Below are 13,214 nucleotides of genomic sequence, written 5' to 3'. Positions count from 1 at the left end.
TGGCCATAATGATCATCGTTATGTTTGGAGGAAAAAGAGGAAAGCTTGCAAGCCGAAGAACACCATCCCAACCGTGAAACACGGGGCAGCATCATGCTGTGGGGGTGCTTTGCTGCAGGAGGAACTGGTGCACTTCACAAAATAGATGGCATCATGAGGAAGGAAAATTATGTGGATATATTCAAACAACATCTCAAGACATCAGTCAGGAAGTTAAAGCTTGGTCGCAAATGGGTCTTCCAAATGGACAATGACCCCAAGCATACTGTTGTGGGAAAATTGCTTAAGGACAACAAAGTCAAGGTATTGGAGTAGCCATCACCAAGCCCTGACCGTAATCCTATAGAAAATGTGTGGGCAGAACTGAAAAAGCGTGTGCGAGCAAGGAGGCCTACAAACCTGACTCAGTTACACCAGCTGTGTCAGGAGGAACTTATTGTGGAAAGCTTGTGGAAGGCTACCTGAAACGTTTGACCCAAGTTAAACAATTTAAAGGTAATGCTACCAAATACTAATTGAGTGTATGTAAACTTCTGACCCACTGGGAATGTGATGAAAGAAATAAAAGCTGAAATAAATCATTCTCTCTACTATTATTCTGACATTTCACATTCTTAAAATAAAGTGGTGATCCTTACTGACCTAAGACAGGTAATTTTTACTAGGATTAAATGTCAGGAATTGTGAAAAACTGAGTTTAAATGTATTTGGCTAGGTTTATGTAAACTTCCGACTTCAACTGTAGCCTACAAGACCCCATTGGGTTCTGTCTTTATTCGATAATACAGACTCTCATGGTGTGAGATTTTCTGCACCCTTTGGTCATTTGAATCCAGTGTTGTCTTTTTAGGTTTCCCCTTGCCTATGTTGGATCTTTCTTCATCAGCTTTGTGTTGTGTTGTACCCAGGGAGCAGGGGATGGCTTGAGGCTGGAGCTGGTCTGGCCCCAATGCACACACACACACACACGCACGCACGCACACACACACACACATGCACACACTCTCTCTCTTTCTATCTCTCTCTCTCTCGCTCGCTCAATTTAAATTTCAATTCAATTTCAATTTAAGGGCTTTATTGGCATGGGAAACGTATGTTAACTTTGCCAAAGCAAGTGAAGTAGATAGTAAACAAAAGTGAAATAAACAATAAATATTAACAGTAAACATTACACTCAGAAGTTTAAAAGAATAAAGACATTTCAAATGTCATATTATGTATATATACAGTGTTGTAACAATGTGCAAATAGTTAAAGTACAAATGGGAAAATAAATGAACATAAATATTAGTTGTATTTACAATGGTGTTTGTTCTTCACTGGTTGCCCTTTTCTTGTGGCAACAGGTCACAAATCTTGCAGCTGTGATGGCACACTGTGGTTTTTCACCCAGTAGATAAGGGAGTTTATCAAAATTGGGTTTGTTTTCGAAATCTTTGTGGATCGCTGTAATCTGAGGGAAATATGTGTCTCTAATATGGTCATACATTTGGCAGGAGGTTAGGAAGTGCAGCTCAGTTTCCACCTCATTTTGTGGGCAGTGTGCACATAGCTTGTCTTCTCTTGAGAGCCAGGTCTGCCTACGTTGGCCTTTCTCAATAGCAAGGCTATGCTCACTGAGTCTGTACATAGTGAACGCTTTCCTTAAGTTTGGGTCAGTCACAGTGGTCAGGTATTCTGCCACTGTGTACTCTCTGTTTAGGGCCAAATAGCATTCTAGTTTGCTCTGTTTTTTTGTTTGTTCTTTCCAATGTGTCAAGTAATTCTCTTTTTGTTTTCTCATGATTTGGTTGGGTCTAATTGTGTTGTTGTTGTTGTTGTTGTCCTGGGGCTCTGTGGGGTCTGTTTGTGTTCGTGAACAGAGCCCCAGGACCAGTTTACTTAGGGGACTCTTCTCCAAGTTCATCTCTCTGTAGGTGATGGCTTTGTTATGGAAGGTTTGGGAATTGCTTCCTTTTAAGTGGTTATAGAATTTAACGGCTCTTTTCTGGATTTTGATAATTAGCGGGTATTGGCCTAATTCTGCTCTGCATGCATTATTTGGTGTTTTACGTTGTACACGGAGGATGTTTTTGCAGAATTCTGCATGCAGACTCTCAATTTGGTGTTTGTCCCATTTTGTGAATTATTGGTTGGTGAGCGGACCCCAGACCTCAGAACCATAAAGGGAAATGGGTTCTATAACTGATTCAAGTATTTTTAGCCAGATCCTAATTGGTATGTCAAATTTTATGTTCCTTTTGATGGCATAGAAGGCCCTTCTTGCCTTGTCTCTCAGATCGTTCACAGCTTTGTGGAAGTTACCTGTGGCGTTGACGATTAGGCCGAAGTATGTATAGTTTTTTGTGTGCTCTAGGGCAACGGTGTCTAGATGGAATTTGTATTTGTGGTCCTGGCAACTGGACCTTTTTTGGAACACCATTATTTTTGTCTTACTGAGATTTACTGTCAGGGCCCAGGTCTGACAGAATCTGTGCAGAAGATCTAGGTGCTGCTGTATGCCCTCCTTGGTTGGTGACAGAAGCACCAGATCATCAGCAAACAGTAGACATTTGACTTCAGATTCTAGTAGGGTGAGGCCGGGTGCTGCAGACTGTTCTAGTGCCCTCGCCAATTCGTTGATATATATGTTGAAGAGGGTGGGGCTTAAACTGCATCCCTGTCTCACCCCACGGCCCTGTGGAAAGAAATGTATGTTTTTTTGCCAATTTTAACCGCACACTTGTTGTTTTTGTACATGGATTTTATAATGTTGTATGTTTTTCCCCCAACCCCACTTTCCATCAATTGGTATAGCAGACCCTCATGCCAAATTGAGTCAAAATCTTTTTTGAAATCAACAAAGCATGAGAAGACTTTGCCTTTGTAGTTCATTCAATGTAACTGGAGAATCCAGTGGGTTCTGGTAGTCTTTAATAGTTGATTCTAAGATTTGCATTTCATCATGTATATTTTTTTGCTGTTTGTTCTCTGTTATAGGGCCAAAAAGATTGGAGAAGTGGTTTACCCATACATCTCCATTTTGGATAGATAGCTCTTTGTGTTGTTGTTTGTTTAGTGTTTTCAAATTTTCCCAGAAGTGGTTAGAGTCTATGGATTCTTCAATTACATTGAGCTGATTTCTGACATGCTGTTCCTTCTTTTTCCATAGTGTATTTCTGTATTGTTTTAGTGATTCACCATAGTGAAGGCGTAGGCTCAGGTTTTCTGGGTCTCTATGTTTTTGGTTGGATAGGTTTCTCAATTTCTTTCTTAGGTTTTTGCATTCTTCATCAAACCATTTGTCATTGTTGTTAATTTTCATAGGTTGTCTGCTTGACATTTTTAGATTTGATAGGGAAGCTGAGAGGTCAAATATACTGTTTAGGTGTTCTACTGCCAAGTTTACACCTTCATTTTGTCCAGGAAATTGTCTAGGAGGTATTGAATTTGTTGTTGCCTAATTGTTTTTTGGTAGGTTTCAACAATACTTTCCTTCCATCTATAGCATTTCTTAATATTATTCAGTTCCTTTGGCTTTGATGCCTCATGATTGAATATTGCTCTGTTCAAGTAGACTGTGATTTTGCTGTGGTCTGATAGGGGTGTCAGTGGGCTGACTGTAAACGCTCTGAGAGACTCTGGGTTGAGGTCAGTGATAAAGTAGTCTACAGTACTACTGCCAAGAGATGAGCTATAGGTGTACCTACCATAGGAGTCCCCTCGAAGGCTACCATTGACTATGTACATACCCAGTGTGCGACAGCGCTGCAGGAGTCGTGACCCGTTTTTGTTGGTTATGTTGTCATAGTTGTGCCTAGGGGGGCATATGGGGGAGGGAATGCTGTCACCTCCAGGTAGGTGTTTGTCCCCCTGTGTGCTGAGGGTATCAGGTTCTTGTCCAGTTCTGGCATTTAGGTCGCCACAGACTAATACATGTCCCTGGGTCTGGAAATGATTGATTTCCCCCTCCAGGATGGAGAAGCTGTCTTCATTAAAGTATGGGGATTCTAATGGGGGGATATAGGTAGCACACAGGAGGACATTTTTCTCTGTTGAGATAATTTCCTTTTGAATTTCTAACCAAATGTAAAATGTTCCTGTTTTGATTAATTTAATAGAGTGAGTTAGGTCTGCTCTATACCAAATTAGCATACCCCCTGAGTCCCTTCCCTGTTTCACACCTTGTAGTTTGGTGGATGGGACTACCAGCTCTTCGTAACCTAGAGGGCAACCATTGTGTCCGTCTCCTCTATACCATGTTTCTTCTAGGATGACAATGTCTGTATTTCCGATTTCTTTGGTGAAGTCCAGATTCCTGCTCTTTAGGCCAAAGGCAGGTGACCTCAGGCCTTGGATATTCCAGGATGAAATAGTGAAGGCTTTGTGTTCCATAAAGTGTCTAATGTTGTTGGTTGTGTGGTTTGGCCTCAGGCCAGTAATTGTGAGCAGAGCCTGCTGAGCATCTGGTACATGCCATTGGCTTGGGCTAGTGTAAGAGTGGGTGTTGGGCCTGTTTGCCTGCTCACAGCCTGGGCGTATGTGTGACTTTCATGTTGAGGCACTCTTTGTGGGAGTGGGGGGCTTGGGGTGGGTAGGAGGGACATAGGTCTGATCTGAGGGGGCCTAAATGGGGTGTGGGCATGGTTGACATGGGGGGGAGTTAATTGGTGGGGGTGGGGGTGTAGATGTGGCTGATGGTGCTGTGGTCTGGATGTAGGTCCTCTCTGCGGGGGTCCTCTATGTATAGGTCCTGGGGGGGGGGTGCGATTGAGGGCGATCTGTTGCTCCTGTGTGAGGTGTTGGGTCTGCAATTGAGGGCGATATCCTTTAGGGTCTGGGCGATGGTGGGCACTGCTGCCTTGTATAGGTGGACCTGGTCATAAAGGCTGTTCACGTCCAGGGTGGAGTGGTGGGCCAGGTAGACATTTGGTTTTGATGCACAGTCACGGGAAATACTTGCGTTTACCCGCTGTATGGTAGCAGGGTGGAAGTATTTTCGTGGTAACAGGATTGAGATAACCACTTGTGCGTTGGGGAAAGTAGAAGAAGCTTTTTCTATCACTCCCTTAAGTGCTGTGGGCAACCTTTCTTGCTGTGTTCTCAGGTTGTTAGTGCCTGTGTGTATTATTATATGGCTGGGTGATCCTAGTCGGTCCTCAGACAGAAGGTCTAGGGCGCGCTGGGTGTTTGGACACCAGAGTTTAGACACTGTGTGTTTTGGAAAAAGTTTATTTTCTTGTATGTATTTCCTGTTTGAGTCCATAAGGAGTACAATCTGTGGCTTGTGTATGTCCTCAGTGGGTGTGGGGGGGTCGTCATGAGGGCTATTAGGGTGTCTGACAGGGGGGTTGCTCAGAGGGGCTGGGGTCCCCAGGGCTTGGGGTTCTTCATTTGTTTGTCTGGCTGTGATGTCGAGGCTATGGTCAGGGTCTAGGATGTACTGTTCTGCTGCGGTGTCGAGACTATGGCCAGGATCTGAGGTGGGCTGTTCTGCTGGCTTCCCTGCGGGGTTGGCCAGCTCTCTAATGGGTTGTTCTATGTCACCCGTCATCGTTCTCACCTTCTCCTCCAGCACTCTGATCCTCTCCTGTTGATGTTGTCTCACCACAGTCCAGAGTGCAGACATGTCTCTCTCTACCTCCAGCGCTCCAGGTCTAGTTAAGGGGGTGTTGTTGTGCTGGACTGTTGTCTGGGTCTGTGCTGACTGGAGTGTGTTCACCTGCTGTTCCAGCTCCACCTGCCTTACCTCCAGCTGGGTGAATTTATCCTTCATTTCAATGAGGGAGTAGTACTCTGTGCTGGGAAGTTGACTTTCTGCTTGGGGTTGCTCTGTGGGGTTATTTAATGAAGAGGTCTCTCTCTCTCTCTCTCTCTCAATTCAATTTCAATTTAAGGGCTTTATTGGCATGGGAAACGTGTGTTAACATTGCCAAAGCAAGTGAAGTAGATAGTAAACAAAAGTGAAATAAACAATAAATATTAACAGTAAACATTACACTCAGAAGTTTCAAAAGAATAAAGACATTTCAAATGTCATATTATGTATATATACAGTGTTGTAACAATGTGCAAATAGTTAAAGTACAAATGGGAAAATAAATAAACATAAATATGGGTTGTATTTACAATGGTGTTTGTTCTTCACTGGTTGCCCTTTTCTTGTGGCAACAGGTCACAAATCTTGCAGCTGTGATGGCAAACTGTGGTTTTTCACCCAGTAGATAAGGGAGGGAAGTCAGGCGTCTGTTTTCAGCCAGATGTGTGGCTGTGCCACTCCCCTTCCGTCCCTCCCTCCCTCCTCTACCCCCCTCTAAACCCCAGTGGTGTGTAACATATGTTTGCCTCCGTCAAGAGGGGGGTCTGGGGAGGAGGGGGAGATGTTTATGAGAGTGGCACATTAATATGACAGAACAAGCTGCAGAGAGATTTACTGCTCACCACTGGTGCTGATGCTACATACAGTACTGTCTGGGTGTGGCACTGTTACTGCTGAGGCCAGCACTTAGCATTACTTTGTCTGGCTGTGGCACTGTTACTGCTGGGGCTAGCACTTAGCATTACCCTGTCTGGCTGTGGCACTGTTACTGCTGGGGCTAGTACTACCCTGTCTGGCTGTGGCACTGTTACTGCTGGGGCTAGCACTTAGCATTACCTTGTCTGGCTGTGGCACTGTTACTGCTGGGGCTATCACTTAGCATTACCCTGTCTGGCTGTGGCACTGTTACTGCTGGGGCTAGCACTTAGCATTACCCTGTCTGGCTGTGGCACTGTTACTGCTGGGGCTAGCACTTAGCATTACCTTGTCTGGCTGTGGCACTGTTACTGTTGGGGCTAGCACTTAGCATTACCCTGTCTGGCATTGGGTTAACTAGCCAGATGGTTATTCATCAGAAGGCATTAGATTACCCTGGTATCATTGGGTTAACTAGCCAAAGGCATTAGAGTAAATCTTGTCAAAGGATCTTGTCAAGTCACCTTAACCACAACAACATATAAAAGAAGCCTCAGCCAACAGGCTCTTACTGCTTCTTGCAATATTTCCCAACCCATTCCTTGGGTCCCCCAGCCATTCCATATGTTCTGTTCCACCACCAGCACACCTGATTGAACTAACCAATGGTCTTGATGATAAACTAAATCAGATGTGCTGAGAGTAGAGTTACTGCGGTGAAGGGAACCCCAATCCCTTGCTGGGAAACCCTGCACCTTTTTGCGAAACCCTGCATGGCATCCCTTGAATTACTCGTATCCACTCTAACCAGAGTTTTTTTTAAAAACTTTATCCTGCCTTGACCTTTGGCTCCTTTCTCCTCTGTCTTCTCTGTCTCCCCCGGGTGTCCACAGGGCGGTGGTACACATCCAGGTGAATGATGTGAATGAGTTCTCTCCAGTGTTCCGGGAGGCCCAGTACCACGCGGCAGTGACAGAGGGGAAAATCTATGACAGCATCCTGCAGGTGGAGGCTACAGACCAGGACTGTTCTCAACAGTACAGCCAGATCTGTAACTACCAGATCACCACCACCAACACACCCTTCGCCATCGACCGCAATGGTTAGTAAATGCTTTGGACTGCATCATGACCACACACACAAGCCTGTGCACACACACAAGTAAACACTTTGACAGATGTCCCTCCCTGAGGTACAGGATGCTCTCTGTGGCCAGAGATATCAGGGACAACGTTGCCCACTGCTTCAAGACTCAAGACTGCCCCTTCAATCTCCACAAATCAGATCACAAGCACTTTACTGCCTACTGTCATGTCCTCTCCTTCCTGCTCTTAATCCAAAATGGAGTGAAGGTGGCGTCACAGGCTCCAGTCCCATTGTTTTCTTTGGCATGCTCGTTTAGAGTCAAATGCAGAGTGAGTGTTGCATGGGGCCTGGCCAGAGTGTCCTGTATGTCTGAGAGGATCATTCGGTGTCATTACCCACAGAGATAGAAAGTGAGAAAAAAAAAAAAAAAAAAAAAAAAAAAAAAAAAAAAAAAAAAAAAAAAAAAAAAAAAAAAAAAGAGAGAGAGAAAAAAAAAAGAGAGAGAGAGAGAGAGAGAGAGAGAGAGAGAGAGAGAGAGAGAGAGAGAGAGAGAGAGAGAGAGAGAGAGAGAGAGAGAGAGAGAGAGAGAGAGCAAAATCACACTCTACTTGAACAGAGCTATGCTCAATCATGAGGCATAAAAGCCAAAGTAACTGAATAATATTAAGACATTGTATAGATGGAAGGAAAGTAGTGGTGAAATCTACCAATAAACTATTAGGCAACGACAAATTCAATCCCTTCTAGACAATTTCCTGGACAAAATGTTTCACTGTAATAATAAAGGTGTAAACTTGACAGTAGAAAACAGTATATTTGACCTCTCAGCTTCCCTATCAAATCTAAAAATGTCAAGCAAACAACCTAAGAAAATTAATAACAATGACAAATGGTTTGATGAAGAATGCTAAAACCTAAAAGAAATTCTGAAACCTATCCAACCAAAAACATAGAGACCCAGAAAACCTGAGCCTACGCCTTCCCTTTGGTGAATCCCTAAAATAATACAGAAATACACTATGGAAAAAGAAGGAACAGCGCGTCAGAAATCAGCTCAATGTAATTGAAGAATCCATAGAATCTAACCACTTCTGGGAAAATTGGAAAACAAATAACAACATGAAGAGATCTATCCAAAACGGAGATGTATGGGTAAACTACCTCTCCAATCTTTTTGGCCCTATAACAAAGAACAAACAGCAAAAACATATACATTATCAAATAAAAGTCTTAGAATCAACTATTAAAGACTACCAGAACCCACTGCATTCTCCAATTACATTGAATGAACTACAGGACAAAATACAAACCCTCCAACCCAGAAAGGCCTGTGGAGTTGATGGTATCTTAAATGAAATGATACAATTTACAGACTACAAATTCCAATTGGCTATACTTAAACTCTTTAACATCATCCTCAGCTTTGGCATATTCCCCAATATTTGGAACCAAGGACTGATCACCCCAATCCTCAAAAGTGGAGACAAATCTGACCCCAATAACTACCGTGGGATATGCGTCAACAACAACCTTGGGAAAATCCTCTGCATTATCATTAACAGCAGACTCATCCATTTCCTCAGTGAAAACAATGTACTGAGCAAATGTCAAATGGGCTTTTTACCAAATTACCGTACGACAGACCACATATTCACCCTGCACACCCTAATTGACAAACAAACAAACCAAAACAAAGGCAAAGTCTTCTCATGCTTTGTTGATTTAAAAAAAGCTTTTGCCTCAATTTGGCATGAAGGCCTGTTATACAAATTGATGGAAAGTGGTGTTGGGGGGGAAAGCATACGACATTATAAAATCCATGTACACAAACAACAAGTGTGTGGTTAAAATTGGCAAAAAAACACATTTCTTTCCACAGGGCCGGGGGGTGAGACTGGGATGCAGCTTAAACCCAGCCCTCTGCAACATATAAATCAACGAATTGGCGAGGGCACTACAACAGTCTGCAGCACCCGGCCTCACCCTACTAGAATCTGAAGTCAAATGTTTACTGTTTGCTGATGATCTGGTGCTTCTGTCCCCAACCAAGGAGGTCCTACAACAGCACCTAGATCTTCTGCACAGATTGTCAGACCTGGGCCCTGACAGTAAATCTCAGTAAGACAAAAATAATGGTGTTCCAAAAAAGGTCCAGTTGCCAGGACCACAAATACAAATTCCATCTAGACACCATTGCCCTAGAGCACACAAAAAATGATACATACCTCGGCCTAAACATCAGCGCTACAGGTAACTTCCACAAAGCTGTGAACGGTCTGAGAGACAAGGCAAAAAAGTCCTTATATGCCATCAAAAGGAACATAAAATTCGACATAACAATTAGGATCTTAAAAATACTTGAATCAGTTATATAACCCATTTCCCTTTATGGTTGTGAGAATTAAGAATTAACAAAAAAACAGATCAAACTAGAATTATATTTGGCCCTAAACAGAGAGTACACAGTGGCAGAATACCTGACCACTATGACTGACCCCAAATTAAGGAAATCTTTGACTATGTACAGACTCAGTAAGCATAGCCTTGCTATTGAGAAAGGCCGCCAAAGGCAGACCTCGCTCTCAAGAGAAGACAGACTATGTGCACACTGCCCACAAAATGAGGTGGAAACTGAGCTGCACTTCCTAACTTCCTGCCAAATGTATGACCATAGAGATACATATTTCCCTCAGATGAAAAAGACCTACAAAGAATTCAAAAACAAATCCAATTTTGATAAACTCCCATATCTATTGGGTGAAATACCACCTTGTGCCATCACAGCAGCAAGATTTGTGACCTGTTGCCACAAGAAAAGGGCAACCAGTGAAGAACACCATTGTATATACAAGCTATAGTTATGTTTATTTATTTTCCCTTTTGTACTTTAACTATTTGCACATCATTACAACACGGTATATAGACATAGTATGACACTTGAAATGTCTTTATTCTTTTGGGAGTGTAATGTTTACTGTTAATTTTTGATTGATTATTTCACTTTTGATTATTATCTATTTCACTTGCTTTGGCAATGTAAACATATGTTTCCCATGCCAATAAAGCCCCTTAAATTGAATTTGAGAGAGCGAGAGAGAGCGAGAGAGAGAGAGAGAATTAAGGCAGAACAAGAGACTGATAGAAAAGAGAAACTAAACAGGAGAGAATAATGGACTGAAGGATGGAAAGAGAGATCAAAGAGAAATGTAGAAAGATAAAAGTAGGATACAGAGAGGCGGAGGATAGAGAGAGAAGACGAGGACAGAGAGGAGGAGGAGAGAGAGAGAAGACGAGGACAGAGAGGAGGAGGAGAGAGAGAGAAGACGAGGACAGAGAGGAGGAGAGAGAGAGAGAGAGAGAAGACGAGGACAGAGAGGAGGAAACGTTGGAGGGTAAAAATGTCCTTTATTAGCTTTGCACAGTTGTCAGCCAACACAGAACGTTTTGGCTGCTGACAAGCATGTTTAACTTGATGCTATAATTGAAAAGGGGGGAATAGGCATCTCTGTCAGGTGGAAAGCACTCTGCGTTATTGTGTGTGAGTGAGTGTGTCTGAAATGGGATGTGGCTGCAGAACACAACAACATAACGTGCAGGTGGAGCGGTACAGTATGTAGGGATATGATCTGTGATGGAGAGATGGAGACACTACTTTAGAAGAATAGAAATGATAGTGAATGTATGAAAAACTGCTTTCACAATTAACAACTGTTAACAAGTTGACATACTGTAGCTGTAAACAAGCATTAGAGGACAATCTCTCCCTCTCCCACTCGCTCTCTCTTTCTGTATCTTTCTCTCTCTGAGCTGTTCTAATAAGCCACTCAGGTTCTCTCTGAGGGTAATGACAGAGTGATCCTCTCAGACATACAGAACACTCTGGCCAGGCCCCATGCACCACTCACTAGCAATGTTCCCTCTAAGCTGCGCACGGCGCACAGATCCCCAGGACTGCCGCGCTGAAGAAATATCAGCCCACGCACTCAACTTTCTAGTTTTCCCTTTTAGTTAACACTTAACGTTTCCCTCTACCATGCGAATTGTGATCGAATCAACACAATATTAGCCACTTTCAATGCAACATACCAAAACAAGTAATCTCTGTCAGATGGAAAGCATTATTGTGTGTGTGTGAGTGAGTGTGTTCTGCAGCCTCATCCCATTTCACTGTCTGTCGCCTCATCTGTCAGACACACACAATAATGCAGAGTGCTTTCCACCTGTCAGAGATGCCTATTCCCCCGCCTTCAATTATAACATCAACTTACACGTTGACATAGCTGAAAACAAGCATTAGAGGACAATTCATGGCATTCTACATTCTACACACGCTTAACGGCCTGTTATGTTCAGTCCCAGTTTGATTCAGCCATGTTCTCATCAGCCTGAAGTCTACCTCATCAAATATTAAGCAGCACATTAGGACTGCAACAGCTCCCTCCATGCTTTCTGCCTAGTGTGAACACTAAACTGAGACTCAGGGTTGTGAACTCATTCTATTTACAAATGTCAGGCTAAACGCTTAGACATTGTGCTGTCTAGCCTTGTCTACCCTGACAATACAAAGCAAGGCTGTAAATATATGTACACAAATGCAGTATTATTCCCCCCCCCCACCACACACACGCGTACTCACTCACAAGTACACACTCACATTGTCACGTTCGTTGAATGACGGGTCAGACCAAGGCGCAGCGTGATATACGTACATGTTTATTAACTTCTAAACACAACGACAAAACAACAACCGAAACGTGAAGTCCAAGGTAGAACACACAACATACCTTACACAGAAAAAGATCCCACAACTAGACAGTGCCAATAGGCTGCCTAAGTATGATCCCCAATCAGAGACAACGAGCGACAGCTGCCTCTGATTGGGAACCACACCGGCCAACATAGAACTATACATACTAGATCCCACACATAGAAAAAGCACAACAAGGAATATACATACCCTGACTCAACATATAAGCGTCCCCTGAGTCAGGGCGTGACACACATAGACATTCTGTGTCCTGGGGACGGCAATGGTTGCGACATTTCTAATTCAGTTCATATGATGGACAGTAGCCTATTGATTGTGACCTTCCATGACCTCTGACCTCTCCTGTCCTCCGTAGGTAACACCAGGAACATAGAGAACCTGACCTCTGACCCCTCCTGTCCTCCGTAGGTAACATCAGGAACACAGAGAAGCTGAGCTTTGATAAGCAGCAACAGTATGAGGTCCTGGTCACAGCCTTCGACTGCGGACAGAAGAGATCCACAGAGAGCGTGGTGGTACACATCGACGTCAAACCTGTCTGCAAACCTGGCTGGCAAGGTGATTAGTATTAGGAGGGCTGAACCGTGGGGTCTGTCTCTGTGTCTTTCTGTGTCTCGCCTAATGCCTTTGATTCAGTTTTGCACCTCTTAAAACCTGTCAGCGATCAGTATCTCTGTCTTTTGAAGTATATTTCTGTGGATGGGTGTGCATGTCTGTAATTCTCTCTCTCTGTCTCTCTCTCACTCCTTTGGGAAAGGGCTGTCAAATAATATAAATCAACCCAGCTGATACAGCTCTTAACACCTGTTCACAAGTCAGGAATATCACAAGACAGGCTACAGAAATACAACAGCAAGTGTTCACAGCGTTCATCCATTCAGAAGTATGAACAGGAATCCAAACTTCTAAGAACACACACACACACAC

At 43.4% G+C, this 13,214-nt stretch overlaps 1 protein-coding gene across 1 annotated transcript in view; it reads left to right on the top strand.

The window, feature by feature from the left end:
• LOC121566897 (calsyntenin-2-like) overlaps window positions 1-13,214 on the top strand; it is a 366,362-nt gene that overhangs the window by 281,022 nt on the left and 72,126 nt on the right. The window contains exons 4-5 of the mRNA XM_041876806.1: window positions 7,327-7,535; window positions 12,696-12,845. Coding sequence (XP_041732740.1) covers window positions 7,327-7,535; window positions 12,696-12,845 — 359 coding nt within the window. The remainder of the gene's footprint in view (window positions 1-7,326; window positions 7,536-12,695; window positions 12,846-13,214) is intronic.

This window comes from Coregonus clupeaformis, chromosome 5 (genome assembly GCF_020615455.1).
Source record: "Coregonus clupeaformis isolate EN_2021a chromosome 5, ASM2061545v1, whole genome shotgun sequence".
In the NCBI taxonomy this organism is placed as follows: Eukaryota; Metazoa; Chordata; class Actinopteri; order Salmoniformes; family Salmonidae; genus Coregonus; species Coregonus clupeaformis.
The sequence above is the reverse complement of the archived record's forward strand: the minus strand, read 5'-3'. Positions and strand labels throughout refer to the sequence as shown.